We start from the raw sequence: 22889 nt of genomic DNA, 5'->3' as shown, positions 1-22889 counted from the left end.
AGGAAAAAATTATATGGAAACGGGAAATGTGTGTCACCAAAGTTTGCAACACTACATCATCCTTGTATCCGCCAAGATGGCCGCATGGGGCAACTTCCGGCTTTTCTTTTGCCTCCGTTAGATCTCACGAAGATTAATCAAGCAGAAGGGGGGCTCTTCATTCACTCAACCCTACATTGTACATCGAATAACCTGACGTCATAATTTCAACTAGTGAGCACAACAAACATTTCTCTTCGCTCGTACAGCGAACATTCTTAGTTCAGACAAGAGAAAATATTTCGTTTGGACAAAGGCTGTAGGTGTGTTCGGAAATTTTCGGCCTATTCGTTGAGATAAATTAGTGAGAACTTCACAAATTTGCACAAAGCGACATTTTTGAAGAGCGAGAATAACTAAAAAAAATATGTTAACGAACATAAGACGAAAGTTACTACATAAAAGTGTTAAAATTATAATATTTTTTCTCAGAAACCCACGTAAATCTGCGTGACGTCATTAACGGCGTTCGTTGATCACATCTTTTTATTAATTCATTCATTCCTTTATTTGGAACCTAACAGCTTTTATGCCGTTTTTTTTTGTCCATAACAATACACATATAAAATGTACACAATTGTTTTACATTAACATTATCAGTCCTTCCCCCTATTTTAGATATTATATATATATTTTTTTTTTAAAGAAAAAAATAACACTTTGCCTTTTACAATTGTATGTTACACTTCCTTAAAAATGATAACAAACTATAACCAACCCGCACATCTGGATTAACAACTAAACTTAAAAACATTGTTGGAAACTGAACCTTTAGATTATTTAAAGTTTTGTACAAGATATTTCTTTCTCTATTATATTTTGAACATTCCAGTATTATATGTTGGGCATTTGCACTTTCCCAGCCACATTCACATTTCTTATTGTTCGTTATTCCAATTTTGGATAAATGTTGCCTAGTACACAAATGGCCCGTTCTCAGTCTATTAATTAATACAATTACATTTCTTGTAGCATTTACATGATGAAACCATGGTTTGTGTGTTTTGAATTCAGCAAATGGTCTGAATGATTCTCCAACTGTTATAAGTTCATTTCGACACCGATCAAACCATTCATTCAGAATTTTCTTCTTTCCTCTAGGGAGAAAATACGTATAGTATAATGATAAGTTCGTAATATTTGGAAGACACGCTGCTTTCTTTGCACATTCACCTACATGAGAATTGCCTGTGATATTACTATGAACTTTAACCCAAGAAAACTCAATCGTTCTTCCAGATTTTTGTATTGTTTGAACTACTTGTATACAATTTATAATATGACGGAATAATTTGTAAGCTTGGTAAATTGCGTAAGATTCTGCTGTAAATATTGAACAGTCTTGTGGAAGCCGAAATAATAGGTCTGTTTTATGTTGTGGATCGTACACTGCACATCCAACTCCTGACTCACTTTTAGATCCATCTGTGTATATGAAATAAAAACTTGGCCATTGAGTAAAATATTCCGATATGTGCGAATAACAAGGGAAATTAATATTATCCAGAGACTGTTGAGGATAATCTAATGGAAAAACAGGCCGTGAACGCATCTGTAGAACATCCTGCTATTCTTGACAAAACGAATTATACGATTGTATCCACATAGCAGATTTTCTGTTTGTTATTTTTCCTGTTACATGTATCATATTTTTAGTACATTGTTGAAAGGATGCTCACGATATGATTTCACTTTGAAGAGCATATTTGATGCTAACGTCTTCTGTCTCCATGAAATGGAACATCCACCTGCTTCCATGTATACTACTACGTTTGGAGTGCTGTTCATAACGCCTAAACTCTTCAAGAATTTCCTGTGTATGACATCAATGGAATTCAATTTTCCTTCTGTCAAGTTACACATTGCCAATAGAGAATAATCTATCATAGGCCGAAAATAATTCTTGTAAAATAAAGCATAACTCGAGGATGACATCCCCACTGAGTATTTGCTATTGCTTTGAACAAATTAAACACTTTTTCTGATTTGACTGTGTTGCTTTAATTTGGTCTTTCCAAGTTAGTTTTTCATCCAAGATGACATCTAAATATTTTACTCTGGATGTAATGGGAATTCTTGTTTTTTGAGACATTGAGTGACTATTGGAGGTGTTCCCTTTTTTACTAAAAATTGTAAGATTTGCACATCGTTTTAAATTTCACGTAGGAAAGTATTGAAAAATTCCAAGCCGGATCCACCAAGGTGAGTCAATCGTGGATGGCGAATGTACACTGGTTGACAAGGAATGACGTCAAACCCTGAGGAGATTTTATCAGTATGAAACAAGGTGGGTGGATGACAGGCGAGTCAATTACGTGGAGGTGAACGGGCAATGCTTGACGAGAGATGATGTCACGTAAGGAGTTCTTGTAGTAGCATTCGAATGTAGTCGCCCACGAAAACTCACTGATTGAAAGTGATATCTTTTGTGAGTGTGACTACTTATATATAAACCGTACATATACAAAACCTACAAATAACATTAAGTGGTATAACAAAATTATTATCATTATTTTACTTCTATTATTCTAAACAAAGTTTAGAAGTATCATTTCCACTAACATATGATCCTAAAATTTTGCCAAATTAATCAGTGCATCGAAATGTTTACTCTCTTGAAAATCATATTTTCCTTATTTAGGCTGAAATTTGAGTTTGGCCTCAACCAGCGAATAAATATCGCAACGGGAGCGACCAATTAATGTGATGCAAGAACTTGTTGACTGCAATGGTGTTACGAACTCTTTTACAGATTATATATCTGCCGTATGACAGGCGAGAGCCATTTTGAACATTCGTAATGCCTATAAACGCGCAACTTGAAGTTATACTGCATTTTTCTGCTGTATCACTCAATTAAACATGATTTTTATTTTATTTATAATTGTTTGTTTTCTATAACCAGTTTCTGAATGCCCTGTATATAGTGGCAGGTACACGGCAAGTTGTTACATTCCTCACAAAAGTCTGGAATGTTGTTATATCAGGCCATAGGTTTTGATTCAGTGATGTTTTAAGTCTATTGATGCACAGTAAAGCTAATAAAGACTGAACCTGCAGTTTAAAGTGGGATCCGAACCACTATGTGCCTCCACTGGGAATCGAACCCGGGACACCTTGATTAGCCAGGCTGGCATATGTCGGCAAAAGCAAACGAACGTCAAGCAGACAGATACCATGTGTTGTTGAACTCAAAGATCGTGCCTATCACCAATTGCCTAATATAACAATATTCGAAACTTTTTGTGAGGAGTGTATTTCAGTACTGTATTTCCCAAAGGATTTTCCAACACTGCTTTACCAGCGAAGGTTGCAGCAGGCCCATGGAGCATCATGGGGACAAATTCCACATTTGGAAGATAACAATTTCAATGTCGACAAATCATCATCTTTACGAAATGTTGTTTCCTAAATGTAGCCAATTTCCATTTTTAGATCATTCGGTACGAAAAGATGATTAGTGAACAGAGAAATGGATGAAGGATCATCTACAAGCAAGGGCGCTCGCACGATTTTTAGAGTCAGATTTCAAATCTTGTCCTTCAGTCATAGAAACTTATATTTTACTGTTTATTATTGTTCTTGTTATTACTATTACTATTATTTTACAAATCATAAAATTGAAATGATACTACTTTGGTGCTGTTGACAAGTTCGCACGTGAGTCAACTCTTTGAAAAACTTTTCCTTCCTTTCCATAAACACCTCTAAACTGTTTATGAATTATGCTTCGTCTTTTTGTAGTTTATCACGATGCTCAGATATCAAAGACAACTTAATCTGTTCTCCTCCACCCACAGAAGGGTACTGTAAAAAAAAAAGTAATTCAAAATAACAGCAAGTGAATTGTCATGGTCGAATCACGACTCCGGGAAATAATTACTTCCCGACTTTTGGCACCCTGAATAGTCTAGAAATTCCATATATTTTTTTTTTTAGTCCCGAACGTCGGTATTATAAAATTTACCTTCCCAATTTCGTCCAGCACACCCTAGTTACGGCAGTGAGTATGACTCTCTCTATGGGGAAAAATTGCTCTCGTTATTTGTTTGGACATATTAGTTAATTTCTGTAACGTACAGCTTGTTAATAACAGAAAACAATATTTGCAATAAAATATCGCTAAAATTTCACCATTCGAATTACATGAAATTTTTCCAGATATCTCAGGGGTCGCCCCCCCCCCCCCACCCCTTCGTTGCCAGGATTTCTTTCTCGGGTGGGGGCCAACCTTCGTTAAAGAAAAGTGTGTTGGAAATTTGTTAAGAGGAAATAGTACAAAAATTACAATTTGCAATGTACCTGTCATTTTGCACATCAATGGTGATACTGATTACTATATTCATAAAATTCTACTTTTGCGAGAATTGTACTGAACACATTAACCTCAATAGCAGAAAATTTACGATTGTGGCCGAGTTTTATGTGCAAAATGTGGTGAAAGTTCGCAAAAAATACTAAAGAAAGATGTAAATTTCTCAATTTGCATTATTCCGCGACTTATCATGAATGCAAAATTTGTTCAGCATGATATTTTACTCGCTTGTACGCAATTTCAAGTTATTATCGTTTATAGATGTTATCACGATTGTGAAAATTAAATTGCCCATATATAATGCACACGATACAACATTTACAGGTGAGGACTTCTGTTTTATTTCCTTACGTAACAAGAAAGTAAAAAATTCAGTCTAGAGCAATGCAATTTGGTAAAGTTTCAGGAGAGTGCCATCCCGGTGCTACGCCAGTGCTTTACACGTCGTGATTAGCCGAGGGAGGCAGAAAAGCGACGCGGATTGACTAAAAGACACATCTCTCAGAAGTGTTGCCAAATCCTAGCATGCCGTTGGATCCAAGGCGAAGCAAATGCGTTTGTTCATTTTCCCACACACATTAACTCTTGTGGGAACGACCTTGGGCTCCAGTGACCTGGAGTTTTGGAGAAACTGGAGCGACACGCCATCCCTTCTTCCTTTTCCAGACGCACGCGAGAGGTGAGAGCGTTTAAGAAAACAATGCGCTATTCACAGCTGCTGTGAGAATCTTCGCACACAGACACATACAAAGGTTAAGTGGTGATAATTGTTTAACGATTCAAGATTTACGTTTCATTTTAAAGAACAAAAAACGAACAGTGTTAAAAAAAAGTTAACAATTGGGACTTTCTCATATTTGTTATTTGACGTCGCTTTTCTACGTTCCCATATTATGGGCGACGATGATGAACTGATGGAAGGAACACAGGAGACTAATTTAAGATCCTTTGCGTCATACCTATATGCTAACCATGCAGTCTGCTATGGTGGAAAAAAGTAGTTCTGATTGGAAATATTGGTACGGTACACTTAAGTATTGATTATTCTAGTTTCTGATGAGGTGTTCTAGGGATATCAACCAGGTGATTTCCGGATAGGCTTCCAAGCTATCGAGAGCTAACGTCACCCTCATCTTCAGGGATTGAACAGAAGTTAGATCTCGAAAGCCTCTCCGGAAATCACCTGGTTCATATCCCGAGAAAACCTCTTCATTATCCGCCGCCAGGAAAGCTTCAAGAATTATTCTAGTTTTTGTTTGTAGAAATTATAATTAAGAATAATGAGCATTGTGCTGTTATAAGTAGACCTCGGATTTTAGGTTCTATAAAGTGTGTGCTTTTAGGTTCCTAAAATAGATCTAAAAATCCTAAAATAGGTCCAAAATTCTTAAGTTAGGCTCTAAAAATCCTGAAGTAGGTTTAAAAAAACTTAAGATAGTTCAAAATTCCTGAAAAATACTGATTAGGTATAGTCACCGGCAATGAAAATGGGATACCTATATCCTGAAATACGCTTGCGTAACGTTATGTGTGTTGCCTAACCCTACGGCGATGGCAGAACTTACCATTGGAAATTTGCTATTAAAATCCACTCTTCGCCGTATAGTTGGAACATTTTTTTTTTCATGTTATCCACAGTCAAACTCCGCAATTTTGTCTGTGAGGATCATCTTATATGCTGAAAATAATATTTCAATAAAAATATAGTCAGTGGTGTAAACTTCAATGCTGAAGTGTTAGTTTGCAAGGCGTGAATGCCACAAAGCACCGAAGTGACGCGAAAGTGAACAAGACCACACAGATCAGACCACTTTGGATTGCACAGGTAACAGTGGCACGAGAAATGTTGCTTTGTTTATAGCTTAGATAAATCACCATGGACTTGGAGGAAGGGAAATCGACAGAGTACGTTTCAAACACATTCGTCATTGATTTTTTTCGTGAACAAACAAAGCAAATGCCTCTGTGCGACATAAAAATCCTATATACAGGGTGTCATTTTAATGGCGCCCACGGACCACAGATTCGTGTAGAGGACATCAAAACAAACAACTTTTCTCAGTAACATTTTTCTCGTTGGTGCATCAATTCGACGCTACAGCCGTTCAAAAAAGACCGTTTTGCCGCCTGGATGCTGGCAACCCAACACAACATTTGATCGTATCTGTGACGTCATTTCCTGCGGCGAAACAGCGCACGGCAGTGTTGCAAGGAACACACAAATTTTGTGAAAAATGACAAACTACCAACCACATTATTAGCTGTAAAACGAAGCGAGAAACGCGTCCAGTAGACCGAACATCATAGCCTACGAGCCAGAAGATCAGCAGTCATCTCAGGGGAAGGGGGAAGTGAACCAACGATATGAGAAATGGTAAAAAACGTATTCAAAATGAAGTGTCATTATCGGATTTTGTCTGAGCCTACATGTCAAATATCAACAACAATAAATTTTATTATACTTATAACTTACATGTGGCTGTTTACGCCCAGCTACATGTCAATTATATTTGCAAATCTCGTTGCACGGTTGATATCTACAGGTTTGTGTCAAGATGCCTTGTGGTACTTTTGTGCTGATAACGGAAGTGTCTGAGGTTCACGTTGTTACATTACGGCTAAAACACGTGCAACCACAGTAACAATCTAATGATGAATCAGTAGCGAATATACTGCCCTATTCAGTGTTGCAAACTATTACATGTGTATCCGGTGCGTAGATAAACACAGTCGTCGGAGAGTTTGTTTTACTACTATTTATATCCCTGTATTTTCAACAATTTTTGTCACTTGCCTCATAATGCCCTGAATATACATATTATGTGTTGCTTACCTTTGGAATTTTGAGTTCTTTCATTTCTATTTTGTCATCTGTTCAGTGTGTCACAGACAACTAGTATCAGAAGGACGAAGTGGATAGACTAAATTGTAGATATCAACTTGGTAACTAGATTTGCAAATATTTGACATGTAAGCTAGCTAAGACAAAATTCGATATGACTGCTTCCACTTGAATTCTATTTTCTTTCTACCATTTTTCGTATCGCTTGTTTACTTCCTGTTAGGTTACAGAACGTGTTTTCTCGTTTTGTTTTACGGTACATAATGTGGCTGATTGTAGCTATGTCATTTTTCACAGAATATGTGTGTTCCTGGCAGCCCTGAAACGCATCGCTTCACGACGGGATATGACGTCACAAATGCAATCAAATGTTCTGTGTGGTTGCCAGCATTCAGGCGGCAAAATGGGCTTTTTTGAACGACTGTAGCTCCGAAACGATGCACCAACGAGAAAAATGTTACTGAGAAAAGTTGTTTGTTTTGATGTCCTCTATACGTTTCCGTGGTCCGTGGGCGCCATTAAAATGACACCCTGTATAAAAATAAAAAAAAAGCTTGATTTAGGCGCATAACCCTAAAATAGATTCTAACAAGCAAAATAGGTTTTCTTAGGCACTATAAAACTTCATCAGTTGTTGCGTTTTTTTTAACGAAATGCTGACATACCTTATTATTTCTTACATACCTGTAAAGGAAAAAATAGGTTAAAAACCTGAAATCCGAGGTCTAGTTATAAGCTATTCAGGTGTAAAAGTACATGAATGCTTATTGGCCTACACCTACACGAGATCTGGAAAGTGTTTCTGAGATACACTGGTCCAATACCACATAACAATGGGCGCGAGAGGAAGGGAAGGGGATCCAAAAGTTGTTGTCATTTCTTACGATGCCACGAAAACATGACATGTTGTTAGGGGCAGAGAGAAAAAGAAACCACAGAGAAGAGCTACAAAAGGTAAGACCTGCACATTACAGCATGCCGTGAAGGCATATGGTGGGATAAGTATTCGCAATCTCGTCGATTAGTGGAGGTGACGTGATCAGCACCACGCTCCGGCCGCCTTTATCCTTGGTGAACCCCAGAGCCGCTCCACGCAGACACATTGCATAAAAATTCACACCACAAATCATCCAGCACGGGAATAGAACCAAAGTCTTCCGCGTGGCTGGCAGACGCGCTAACGACTGGACCACCTCTGCTCTATGATAGAGAAGAGTAAGAAAGAGAAATAAAGAGGGCGCACAGGAAGGAAGAGAGAGAAAGAAGATGAAGCACGAAAAGCACAAAAAAAATGATAAGGAATGTTACCGAGACGAGACCATCGTTCGAGTCTTCAGTATGATATTTGAAAATTTTATCTGAATTAAATTTACTTTACGTAAGTATATACTTTATAAATACCCTTAACTTTCGGTATAAAACCTAGTTTTTTGAGGGCTCGTAGCGTCGAAACGAGGCGTCCACAAAAATGTTATCAAGAAAAGTTGTTTGCCTTAATGATCTTTACACTCATTCTAAAGTTTATGCGGTAGTACATTGTTTATGTTGTCTATACTATATATTTTGAGGCTGAAGACCGAGACTGCCAAGTTTACTCTTGATAGCATCCCTATAGTAATGATAATGCAGGGAGGTAAGCAGGAAGAAAGACATACTAAAAGCGAGAAAAGAACATCGAATGCTACAAAGAAAAGATACAAGAACAGAAAAATGAAAAATATTTCTGAATGAAAGAAATTGTATTTTTTTCTTATTCCAGTTGCGGGAAACATTTCCAGTTCCTGTGAAATATTTGAATTAGTGATTATGTCGGTACAATTTTAATTTCAAACCAAGACTGGAAACGCACACCGTAGGTTCAAAGTCATACTATAGAGCGACCACGAACAAAAGAACTTTCGGTCAAAAGCATTCCCCTCCATCCGTTCAACTCCACTCTGCCCCTCCCCTCCACGCGCGAGTACGATGCATAAGACACAATGCTTCCTAAATTGGTCAACCGACCCTATATTGGACAGTTTTTATAGTCGAATCGTAAAATAAACAATGCTGTAAAACTTCTGAAAGTTTTAATCCGGAAGCTTAAAAGAATGTAGTTGTATAGTGTGTTGAATATGGCAACATTTTGAGTGGCATATATATATTCGCGTTGCAAACATGAAGATCGGTGTACCTATATCCCATGGTTCAGGGTTGAACTTCCAGCATGAAGTTATCCATAATAGTAAATACGTATGACAAATACTTGTTTATTGACACTATATTTGGACAATAAATCCTAAAACCTAGTTTTTGAAATGTATGGATGAATGACATCACCAACTTATTTTCGAATCTCTGTATAAAGTGGGTCTCGAGTCCTGGTATCAATGCACCGGATCCTACTAAGAAAAAACTGTAGGCCCAGTCACGTTCAATCCCTGCGTAAAATGTGGACTTTGAACTTTTGAACTGTTAAAAAGTCATAAATATTGATTACGATACCCTCATCAAATTTTTTTCTTAATATAAACACGCCCGGAGGAATTCAGAGCTAGCACACATCTGGCACGTAGAGACACGGTGAAGAAAAAATTAATTTGTGCCGCTGTTAAAAGGGGAGGGGCAGCGTGTAACCCTGTTAATGGTTAAGTCAGGTGAAGAAACAATCGACGAACGCCATCATGATATGTGGGAAGATGGAGCTCGGGATGGAACTCATATTAGCATATGTGATCGTTATCTCTCAAATGCAAATTGGACATGAGGTGTGCTTGAATGGGAGCTTACAAGTAAAACTCGACCCTGAGGCTGGGATGTCTTCGAGAGCTTCAGAATACACATTCGCCATTCCTACCTTGCGCGTATATCTGTTACCATTGTCATTTTGCTTGTTTTTGAGTTTCGAATCCACAAAATATTAAACAAGTTGTGGTTGCATTTACTGTACGATATGATACAAAAAGAGGCGCCAACTTCACATAATATTGAGGGACAAGATTGACAACAATATATATATTTTTTTATGTATAATGTATTAGGCGCATCCAGAAAGTAAATTTCCCTGGGGTCGTGCACAAAAAGGAAACATTATTTCATTCAATGATTTATTGCCACAGATACAGCACTAGTCCAGTTACTTGTCAACATAATTCCCACCGGAATTCAGGCACTTGTCATAGCGTGGGACCAACTTCTGTATACCTGCGTCGTAGAAGTCCACCGCCTGGGCGCCGAACCCCTGTGTGACAGCCGTCTGAACCTCTTCGTTGCTGTGAAAATGTTGACCGGACAGGAACTTTTTCAGGTGAAAGAACAGGTGGTAATCACTGGGAGCGAGATCCGGCCTGTACGATGGATGATCGAACACCTCCCAACCGAACTTGTCCAGAAGGGCTGGAGTGCGCCTAGCCATATGCGGCTTCGCATTGTCGTGCAGCAAGATCACACCGGTACTGAGCTTACCGCGTCGCTTTTTCTGAATGGCTCGTCGCAATGCCCCCAGTTTTTCACAGCAACGGTTAGCGTTCACAGTCTCACCTCTGGGCAGAAAGTCGATGAGCAGAATGCCTTGTCTGTCCCAGAAACATTTTGCCGGCCTTCAGTAAATGTCCTGCACCAACGACGCACCATCTGCTTGCTCATGACGTCTGGCCCATACACCTGGCACAGCTGACGATGAATTTCGATCGGCTGTATGTTTTGTGCGTTCAAGAACTTGATCAACGAACGAACCTCGCACGCGGCGGGAGATGGAATAAGAGTCGCTATGTTTCATCGCTGCCGCGACACTACCGAGGACTTTCGGGAGGCGTAGTCTAGAAGAAAAAAAAAGTCGTTTTCACGTTCAGAAGACACAACGGCGCTTATGGAGAAACCGCACAGTGTTGCCAATACAGCGCTAGCTCATGTCGCCGGGAAATGATGACCTTCCTTCACAATGAAGGTGTTACATATTTTGTATATATAATGATAATTATATGTAATTATTAATATTATACTGTGAACGTTACAGTTACCTTTTTTACTATGATCCATTGCGATCACTACACACGCGAGTGTAATGCACGAATATGACACTTCAGAAATCACTTAAAAAAGTAAAAATCACTGAGAGCTCACACAACTGAAAACACTTTTTCGGGAGAGGGAAAAAGTCTAAACAGACCAAAGTAGATCTCTCACTCAAGTAAGGGGAACCTGGCACATGTGTTAAATTCAAGTTGCAACCCAAACAAACAAATGAGTTATGGCGCACGTGAACTGATAAGACGTGAATGACTCAAGCAAGGCATGTCATATTTCTATCTTGAAGCCCCATATTTTGTCACGTGTTGGAAAGCCTTTCAAAGGTTAATATGGTGTCTATGAATTTATGTGTACGTTGGAAACTGAAAGGTGATCTTCATTTCAGTATTAATGTCGACAGTAATGTAAATGAAAACAACGTGTATTTGCGACAGCACTAATGTTGCTCACAACAGCAGCATTGGAAATAATTGTCAATTATTAAATTTAAGTAATTTCAATTCTATTATAACAAACTGCATGAAGTTCATATTTTTACTGAATGGAAATAAAATAACAACTCGAAAATTTGGTGGTGATAGCCGGAATGCTGCGGTGAGTCGACTCAAGATGGCCAGACAACGTCTCCTTACTTCGCGCGCGGTTCGGGTTAAAAAGAAACTCCAAATGCATGGAAGTAATATTTCTGGGAACCTTTGAGTGGTTATAAAAAATAATTTCATTATTTTCTCCACAACTTTGTCGCTGGAAGTTTTTACTTGGAATTACAGAACAAAAAATGGCCAGCGACGACATTTTCTATTGCACGAATATAAAAAATCTCCACATACTTTATTTGAATACTTTTTAATGCGAATATGCTTTAAAGTATTGATAAATTCTGAGTACCACCATCACCTATAACAATTAAAAAACAGTGTCAATTTTTTTAATAATGAATGCTTCAATTTTACGGCATGTTTCAACATTAGGAATGAAAACAATGTAAAAATTGTGTTTTCACGGAAAATTTGCGTTTTTAATTTATCTAAAATTATGTAAGCAATTTACCAGTTTTTTGTTTTCACCATCGTATTCTCTACGAAATTTCCTGCAAAACTGCAGGTACCGATTTTACTTAAGCTAAATTTGTAAAACCAGAAATTTCACAACAGCGCGCTCGTATTTCCCATAAGAAAAGCATTGCCCATAAGAGCCCATTGTGTCTTCTGAACGTGAAAACGACTCTAGGACATTCACTAGCCAGGGCATGTGCCTCTCACGCATGCGCAAAAAATATTTCAATACGCATAGCTTGCCACCTGTGGGCGAGTGGGAATCTTACTTTCTGGATGCGCCTAATACATACTTCTTGACGATTTTTGGGGGACAGAGTGCCTTGCACCCCCCACCCCCCAAGTCGACGCATTTGATACAGAAACTAATAGATCAACGTTTTATTCGTAGGGAAAGCCAAGATATTATCACTTAAGAATTGTCAAGATATTATCAATAGTTAGGGTCGTGAAGTTTTAGTTTTATTTTCCCCCAAATTTCGATGTTATTTTCTGCTACAATTCGGTGTTATTTTTCGCGATTTAGGGCGTGTTATTTTTACATGTATTTTTACTGTTCCTTTTGATGCTTAAGATGTTAGTTCTGGAAAATTGAAAGAGATTTAAGTTTTAATGACAAAAAAAATGGCTTTCCTTTGTGAAAAATGACCAAATTTCTTTCATTTGTAAAACTATTTCATCTCATCAGTCACTAAATATGAAATGTTTATTGAATGACAACACCCAAATCTTTTAACAAAATCATAAACATCACATTTTCCTAACAATGCTAAAAAAACAACCTCTGCGACCTCAAAAGACTGCACACATACACGACTTCTCAATCCCCCCAGAAACACAACAGCTCCCTGAAAATTCTCCAGTTCCTATGAAATTTCCCATCTGGGAAGATATCCCCCCGGAGCGATTTCTATTTCTGGACGAGTTCAAAGCACTGTCAGGCATGTCTGCGCCAAATTGCAATAAACGAAGCGTTACAATCTCTTTTGAATCGAACTATCACCAGCTAGACTACAAATGAGAATTACACTTCAGGAAGTTCTTTTGAACAGAAGAAGTGTTATCCCCAGTTTATATTGCATATTTCGCGGCGTTTTTCGCGTTAAAGAGTAAAATTCGATGTTATTTTGAAAAATGTCATAATGAGCGTTATTTTGCGATTCCGAAACACAGAAAACTTGCATCCTTTACCTACCAAAATACATTTTAAACACTTTATTTTTATGTCCTCACCTTTTCGGTGTTATCGTTAAAACGAAAACTTCACGACCCTATCAATAGTTTAATAAACTTACGTAGCAACAGAACTATTGAAAAAAAAATCTAGGCTACAGTGACAGAAAACCACATGAAGATTTATGTGAATGCTCTAGTCTAGAAGGTATTCTAAGCAGATGCAATTTTTCAGATTTTGGCATATCCTAGCGGTTTTTCTAAAGGAGGGGCAAATTCGAAAACAGCTGCCATGGAGTCGGCCAATGGTCCAGGGGAGCTCCTTGTTCTCCAATTTCCACATTTCTGAACTCGTTCCAAATCGAAGAAAGAAGTCCTCTTTTGTTATGTTAGGATTTACGATTAGTCAGCATTGACAACTTCCAAAATTCCGACCTCCGTGGCGTAGTGGTTAGCACAAGCGTTCTACGACTCCACTGATACCTGGTTCGAATCCCAGCCTGCGCATGGGTGTTCTTTGCGAGTCCCCTTCATCAGTTTCATTATATCATCACTCATTCTCATCCTCGCGATTAGCCAAAAGTGGCAGAAAATAACAATAATAAAACAAAATCAAACAACTTAAAAAATAATTCAACAAATTGTTATCTGACTTGCTACACATTAATTGTAATCACGCCCAGTTTATCGAGTTGCAGCTACACTAATATGTGGGGAATAAAATTAGTATCGCACTGTTCACTTGTCGAGCGAATTCTCTTCTCTCCGCCAGATGCAGGGGAGTAGCTAGGGATTTATATGGAGCCAAACTGTTTATGACAAACTGTGTCAAAAACATTTCGGGAAAAGTAATATTGAAATAACAACATGCAACGCGAATGTACCTGTCGACATGTATATTAGTTGCGACTACTTTATTCATAAACACTACTTTTGCCAGAATGTTATCGAATACATTAAACTTACATAGCAAGAAATTTATGATTATCGCAGTTATTTCACATATTAAATGTGCAAAATGTGGTGAAATTCGCTAGAAACATAAAGTCACGTAAAACACCGAACTTGCATTATATCGCAACTCATTATGCATGCAAAATTAGTTTAGTGCGTTATTTTACCCAGTTATAAGCAATTTAGGGCAACGAGGAACATTTGTCGGTGTTATTACGACTGTGAAAAATAAGTTGTCCATTTCCTGGTTATTTAAGTTACATTTTCTTACATGGTATGAAAAACGAGAGCCACTGAACAAAAGTTAATATTTTTTTTTGGAATTTGAGGACCTCAAAATGTACAAAGTACGGATACCTGTCTTCTGTAAAAAAAAATAATTCTAGAGGAATGTAATTGGGCAACATTTTGGAAGCCGATGTTAGCAGATGCTAACGCTACGGCATTGGTCAGATTATTCTGTGTGACAAAAGAAATCATTCGTACTCGTTCATGAAGAAAATAACTACCCTATCGTAGTGTTCGTTGTCCTTGGCACCCCACTGAAGAACTGTGGCAACCATCTGCAGAAAGTAGATAGCATGTAATACTTCCCCTGCAGGACAACTTGCACAGCACAATTTACGGCTTGCGATGTGCAACCAAGCCGATAATCCAGAGCCCGTTTAATTGCCCTTGTACAGGAACTCATTATCTTTATTATCCACCGTAACTATCCGTTCCCTTGTACACTTCACCTCCAACCCACATTAAAAGAAGGATAAGAGCAACGGAGAGCATATTGATTACGATGGAACTGATAAAATTTACGAATAACAAACATGAAAAAAATTGTATGCATAAATCCTGGTGTAATTTACATTATTAGCGACAGTATTGTAATGAAGTTTCTTCAATTATTCATACATGAAACCACGGTAGCGTTAACGAATGCAAATATACAATTCTGTCTCTCGTTGATTCGCAGCAAATACCGTTGTACACACACACGTACACCGAATTCCCTAATTTAATGTTATATCCTCGGAGGAGGTGGCCTTTTTTAAAAAAGTTGCTTTTATAACCCATAAAGACGCCATTAAAGCTTATAATCATTGAATTTCACTCGTAATGTTTACTAATTGCATTTTTCGAAATAAAAATTTCATGTTAATGACTTTATTATATCAAGACACTCAAGATTTCTAAGGCTTGACATCTAGAATATTACTCTCATCAAGAAGTCAGACAGAAACAAGCATGATGCGAAATAATAATAATTTGTATTGGAAGTAACTATAATTTAAAAAGCAATTTTGTACATTAATTCAATTCACAGTAGTGTTCATTACCATAATCCGAAATGAGTTCAAACTGCTTAATTTACTTTACTGCTCCTTTTCTTAATTGCTATCTACTACATATTTAATTTTAATCAAGCAACGTGTCAGTGTGTAAACTACTTTCGCAATGTAAAATATGTACATTCGATTAATATCTGCGGAAGGCAGGTGCTACTTTACACAAAAATAAGTTTGAAAAGTGACTTCATCGTAACAGAGAGTGGGCATAGCAACCAAAGTAGAGGCCGTTCAGTGGCGCCGCCGACGTCTATAAGCGAAAACAACAACTCTAAGAAGTCTTCAAGATAGATCAATAATTTATACTGACTAGGAAACATGAAACAAATAATCTCTTTGCGAATGGCGATAGTGGTGCGTTGAAATCACAGATCTCTAATTACAGAAGCGAGACATGGATCTTTTAACATGTGTCAAATTGAAGCCAAAAATTTCCAGGAACAATTTTGCACATATCATTTCTTTGGCACCTGAAAATGCACAAATTATTTTCTCCGAACATTAAACTTACTCCCGCATTCATTTCCAGTTCTATAAAGCCCTTTCTCAGCTTCCTGTGCAACTTGTAAAAATTATCACACAGTCGAAACTGAACTTTCAATACTCCATCTGTATAATTTGAGTGTTACAAATTCGAGTGTACTACATTTTTGCATGTCGTATATATGCTCTGAAGCTCTGATAGCACTGATGAGCAGTGGATGCAAAAATAAAAAATAAAGTAATGTAAGTAAAAATGAAAACATGTTTCATTCTGCAAGCTCAAATCAGAATGCACATCTCCGCCATATTTCTACCCTCTGGACTATAGGTCTCCCTTATCGCACAACACTAGAGCAACCTTGCGTTCTAACGTCAGACGAGGAATGCCTACGTTGTTAGGTTTGGTTCGCATAAATACACTGAAAATGTATTATTTATGCTATGACAACTAAACCTAGCTAGCCTAACCTAACAACTTAGGGCATTTAGCCTAACAATAAAAACATTTCCGGTGACGTTAGAACGCATGGTTGCTTTAGTGTTGTCCAAAAAGGGAGACCCATGGTCTATGTGCGGCTTCAAACAAAAGCGCATCGTCTCCAGTCTGTAACTAGAAGTCTGTGGTTGGAATTAAGGTAAGACTTTTGTTACCTCTCACATAAAAAAAAAAAAAAAAACCTGTCGGAATATGGAAAATCTCTCGTGCAACCATTTATTATTTGGAGCAGGTGATAGAATATGAAAACATGAAAACATCAAGTTCTGACCTGATTTCTCCATTTTACACTCGTGTTAAGGACGAATCAATTTTTCCTCTGGTTATTTTGCTGCAATACCAATGAACTGAAATTCATTTCTTGTATCGTCTATCAAAGATCACACATTTGGTTTTTATTACAATTAAATGAATGATGTTAATGTGCATACCGGGGGAGTCTTACACCCTTCAACCTCCTCCCCCAGAGGCGTCCATGATATCTGCGTACCTACCACTGATTCCCTAAATTCAACGATATCCCAGTCAATATATGCCCTGATATAACAAACATAGAATTTAAGTTTGTGCACAGGCAGAAAAAAAAAGTCAAACGGGATTAGATCTGGAGACCACGTAGACCACTTACCTTCTGGTCACCGAAGCGCATCTGACGCCGGGCGTTCCGCGACACATTCATCCGACACAGGAACATCCTCTCGTCGTCTCCTGGGCCGGCCGAGTTCCTCATGAGCTCCGTTTGAATGGTCTGGTGGTCCTGCTTGTCGATTATGTCGTACACACTGTCCCCATGGATGAGCAGGTCCTCCTGCGAAGACAAGAGAGATTCGATCTAAAGTAAATTCGAAACAGACTAAACTCGCCATCTCTAAGAAAGATAATAAAATTCCCATTAATTAGGCACTTAGCACCGGGATAAATTCTTCCAGCACAACACTGTTCAATGGGAACACAGGATATGCTTCTCAAGTTATGGAAAGCTATTTTCTTCAACCTGTAACTACCTATTTCTGCCTATTATTGTTTGTATTATTCAGCACTTATAAATAATAAATGGTAATTCTAGTGTAACCCCGTTCTGTAGGTTAATAATTCTCAAATCGAACATCTACTCACCTAGAACAGAAATTTCCAACGTTAAATCATCTGTATATTAAAAAAGATTCAAATTGGTCAATCAGGTATTTCCCCTTAGAGGGGTCTATCGAAATGACCACTTTCCTGCCTCTTAGAGGTGCCTATCGCATTGACAAATTTACTTGCAAGCCAGACATTACTAACTAGTTATTAATATTTATTTAGTTATGTGCCTGTAACAAAACGTTGTACACAAATGATGAATTACAATTTTCTAAAGTATTAGATCTGTCAATAAATTAACATCAGTATGTATTTCAACATATAATGTGATAGTCACAAACCTCTTAATAAACGCAAATTCAAGTTTAAAGGACACGAAACCACAATACAATTCGTTCCGCAGTCTTTCTACCTTTACAACCCCACTTTTATTCACAATATTAATTTTTCCTTTTTCCGTTCTATAAAAACACAAATCAGCTGTATTGTCTAACCCCATTAATTCAACCACACATGCATTTTTCTTTTTCTTCTACATATAATTTCTGTTCGTATCTTAACAGATTGATTTATTCTACGTCGCTCTTCTGCTACTTTTGGCTAATGGCGACGATTGGGATGAATGTTGAGAAGATGAGACGGAACAATCGCAAATATATATGGACGACCCAAAAATAACCCCACAGAGGATTACTGCCTGAGAGCCAAGACGCCAGAGCCTCGTTAGTCTGCAATCCAGGGTGTACTACGTGGAAGAGAAGTCGACATTTGGGTGTCTGCAGAAAGAGTCACCCCTTGCACCCATGTTCGTATCTTAAATTCATGTATACATTTTAATGGCTCACGTACGAATAATAGCACTAAAGAAATTAAGTAATATTCATGCTGCAGAAAAGTGCGCTGAGCGATTATTTTGCAAATCTAGTCAAGTTATTTTGACATCTAAACTACTCTAGCCCAGTTACTCTGTCAGCCAAACAACTCTAGAGCAGTTACTTGTAAAATGTAGGTTTCCAAAGCCTGGTCCCTTTTTTGTACGGACAACAATGCCTCATTTCCTTGTCATTGGAAGATGAGGCATTCCACGTGCTGTGTACTCCAAAGGCGAGATTGCCCTTAGAAAGCCTGGCACCTTCCATCTGGGTACGCACAATAGGACAAGGACGGAACTCTCGGGGAAGGAAAGAAAAAGTCATCTCAAAAGATCACCAATGAACAAAAGACGAACGGCAGAAGGAAGAGCACATTGTGACAGGAGACATTTCCCCCAATAAAGTTCCGATTAAAGAATAAGGGACATCGACTTGACAGTGGTGCCAGAGCCTTTGTGCAGCTGACGGGCGCCATGTTGATCTTCGACGATGACATGCGGGAGGGTAGATTGGTAACAATCATGAAGAAGAGTCCCAGGAAGGGAGAGAGAGGAGGTTCTACTCGTACGGAGAAACTCGTTCCATGAGGAATGTTGCCCTTGAAAAAATTTAAGACCTAAAACAAACAGTGCTTAAGCGCTGGCTATTAGCATGGCCGTGTGAAGCGATGTGGAGGCTCTCAACATCGAAGGCTTCTGCAAAGTCTGGCGGCCATCTCCATCATGCCCCGGTGGGAAAAGCCCCGAAATGGATTGTTTACTTCTTGTAATGGCCGACTCCAATCGTCACCAATTACATACTCAGCGCTTCTATGAAATTGCCAGTGCAGTGTGTATACATTCAGCGTAGCATTTCAGAAATTCCCAGTGGAAAAGGTGGGGAAGCAGTAACTTCCCTAAAAGCATCGGGATATTATTCTCCATCCGCTGAGAGAACGAAGTCAGTATAAACAAACACACGTGGTTTCTGAGAAACCCTATGACAGGTGTGCAGAAATATTCTGCGTAGGAATATAGTGTATGTGGTAAAGTCATACTGCTCAATGTAGCTGCTTGAAGGTGTGGGACCTTATGATGTAAGCTGTACAGCTAAGATCAATATATTCATGGCCAATATAGAACCAGAAGTGACACAAAGGAAGTCACGTGATTTTGTTTACATTAACGCCGTCCATGCAGTGGATGGATAATAAAAAAAATGAAATAATGACAAAAAAATGCGACCAGAAAGAGAAATCCCCCGGGCCTCCCCCATGGCGCAGTGGTAGCGTCATTGCCTTGTAATCAAGGGGTCCCGGGTTCGATACCCGGTGGAGGCACAAGTGGTTCGGATCCCACTTTAAAACTGTAGGTCCAGTCCCGATTAGCCTTACTGTGCATAAAGTGGACTTAAAACACCAACTCAAACCAAACCAAGAAATCCCCCACATCACTCTTTCAAATACCAAATACGCCAACAGACGCAAGCTTTATATATGAGCTAAGCCCAGGATCGGAACAGGTTTTTAAGTCCCATCATTGCAAATTTCTGGCGCTCTACACAGGAGCCGACTAGTTCTTCTTTTCCAGCACCTCTCTAATTGTCCTCATGATGCTGGATCAACAGCCAAATTTTGGAGCTCCCTCCGGAAATCAAACTAGAGACCGCTCGAAACAAAAATGAAAGCGATGGTCATTCTACACGCTATGTTATTGGACAGGGCCTCCCCGATGTTGTCTTTTTTTAATCAAAAGTAATGAGGTCGATCCACGGTGGAGGCACATTGCAGTGGTTCCAATTCCACTTAACTTTAGCTCCAGTTCCGATTAACCTATCTAAGTATATAGTGGACTTAAAACCAACTTTGACTGACTGTTAAGGAACCCTTTCGTTATTAGGAGGATAAAGTTCCGTAGATTCTCTGTGGATGGGAAACGAATTTCTGTTAATTTTATTGCCCCGGTGGCAGGGGACACCCCTACATGGAAAGTTAATGTCAGTGTGATATTTCAAACATGTAATTTCATTTCCATCAGAGTATTTTGCTTTAATTATTAGCTAGTTCAAGCAGTGTGTCTAGGGGTTACTTGCTTGCCCGTCCCTGAAAAAGAGCCCACTCGCTCCAATACCCGAAAACAATTTGCATCTGGTTTAGTCAAGTTTAAATGCGCCTCCGCCTTAGTAATTGGTCGACGATATTCAAGTCGTCCCAGCAAATGTTGAATCCTCATAAGGAACGAGCATAAGTAGCGAGCCTTCTGATGAACCAGCACTCCTGGGAAGTGAACAACATGTCCTTGATAAGCGACTCAAGTGTGTAGAATGAAAGGGACTGGCTTCTTCACCCTCCTTAACCCCTCCGAGCGATGCGAATCTGAACAGGCCACTGTAAAAACATCTCCGCGCAAGGAATGCTGGGAATTTTAGAATCAAGCCACTCGAGACCTCGTGTTTGTGTTTTGGTTAAGTTAACAGGCTGTCTCCTTTGAAGATGTCCCGAGAAGTGGAGAGAGAGAGAGAGAGAGAGAGAGAGAGAGAGAGAGAGAGAGAGAGAGAGAGAGAGAGAGAGAGAGAGAGAGGGGGGGGGGGAGAGAGATACATAGAGACTATTGTTTTTATTTGACTTAAAGTTGCGGTCATTTTTTCTTCTTCAGTGACGATGAGGACGAATGGTCATTACATGGACTGCGTAACTGGCGGAAACTCGAACCAATACCTTCATATAAGAAGGCCTGCGTAGAGTCTGTCTACATGCAACGTCACCATTGGTAGGTATGGATGATGACAACGCAAAAGTGTGTTGAATAGACGGAAAATGAATATAGTTTGAACGCAATATTTTTAGTGTATGTGGATAAAGTGTAATATAACTACAATATTGTTATGTATGCGAGAGACCGGAGCTAAAGTTATAAGGGTGGGATAGTCCAAGACTATTTTGTTAAATAACTTAAATTTTTGAAATCATAAAAATTACTCTTTATTACCTTGCCCCTAGGAACCCAGGAGGTTAACAAGTACAATTAACTTGTACATTTTAGTAAACTTGAAAATTGTGGGGGGGGGTTGCAAGTAGTCCCCCATGCCCCAGCCAAGTTAGGCCTATGTTACAGAGGTTGTTTCAAAGTTTACCAAAGGTAACGGCAGTGCCTCGTTAGCCTGCAAGAACGCAGGTGAAAAGTCGTGACATGAAAATATTTACATCAAAGAAGCTGGACACAGTAAAGAGAGCAAAGAAAGTGAACAAGAGAAAGAAATCAAGACTCAAGATGATTCGATTTCTGACAAAGGATAATTGTGATGATGTAGTGGAGCCTTCGATTCCCAAACAGCCCTGAAAATAGACATTACACCAAATTAGCGGATCTGTGGATCCAATGAACCATTTTCTCATATCGTATGGGAGATTTCAATCCTTGAATAAGAACGTAATCTTTCCTGTTTCTTTGACTCTTTCTACTCAGCGTTGCCAACCCTAATGGCCAGGGGTGCCCACAGAGGGAATTCATGACGCGCTTGCGTCATGGGAATTTGTTGGGGGGACAAGATTTTATACCAATTCTATATATCTTCGCACAAAAATGGGGGGGATAATTCGTTTGATTGACTTGTTATTGATTTTTAGTTATGGTTATTATGTACAGTTTCTCTACCTGTTTGTGGGTGATCGCGGCGATGGGATTGAAATGAAACCCCACCTCTTATGCCTTTAGAATCGGTTTGGAAGAGGGAGAAGGGGGGACGTGCTCTTCACATTAATACAAGGTTAGTGAAGCAGACAAACTGTTAAGGATAAGGTTCAGTACACTAACAATGGCAGTGAGCCTCAGCAGTTATGTACGTTTTATGTTACCAAATATGAAAGCCTAAAGTACCTAATGTAAACACATATTGCTTAAATATGTCTGTATTATATTGTTCCGCAAATTTTGTCTGACCAAAATAATTTGAGTAAATAATTCGGCATAAAGGGCGGGGGGCAAGGGGAATGTTCTACTCTTGGGATAGAGTGTGTCATAGACATTGAGAGGGATGCCTGCTAATATTTCCAACGAATCTTTTCATACTTCTACTACAGTCGCGATGAAATAGTTAAGCAAACCTTCGCAAATAATTTGCTTCAGACGGTAGACTAGCCCTCACTAGAGCAACATATACCTAGTTAGTGTAAGCGCACGTTTGAAATAGTTTCCATTGATCTTGCAACTAAACACAAAACAACTATGTTGGACGAGTGTTTACGAATGTTTCGA

General features: G+C 38.7%; 1 protein-coding gene across 1 annotated transcript in view; it reads right to left on the bottom strand.

The window, feature by feature from the left end:
* Positions 1-22889, bottom strand: part of dysf (neuronal PAS domain protein dysfusion) — a 388516-nt gene that overhangs the window by 64823 nt on the left and 300804 nt on the right. Inside the window, exon 5 of the mRNA XM_083118732.1 lies at positions 17334-17513. Coding sequence (XP_082974858.1) covers positions 17334-17513 — 180 coding nt within the window. The remainder of the gene's footprint in view (positions 1-17333; positions 17514-22889) is intronic.

Source organism: Lepisma saccharinum, chromosome 3 (assembly GCF_977018435.1).
Source record: "Lepisma saccharinum chromosome 3, izLepSacc3.1, whole genome shotgun sequence".
NCBI classification, from domain to species: Eukaryota; Metazoa; Arthropoda; class Insecta; order Zygentoma; family Lepismatidae; genus Lepisma; species Lepisma saccharinum.
This window is presented reverse-complemented; position numbering and strand designations above follow the sequence as displayed.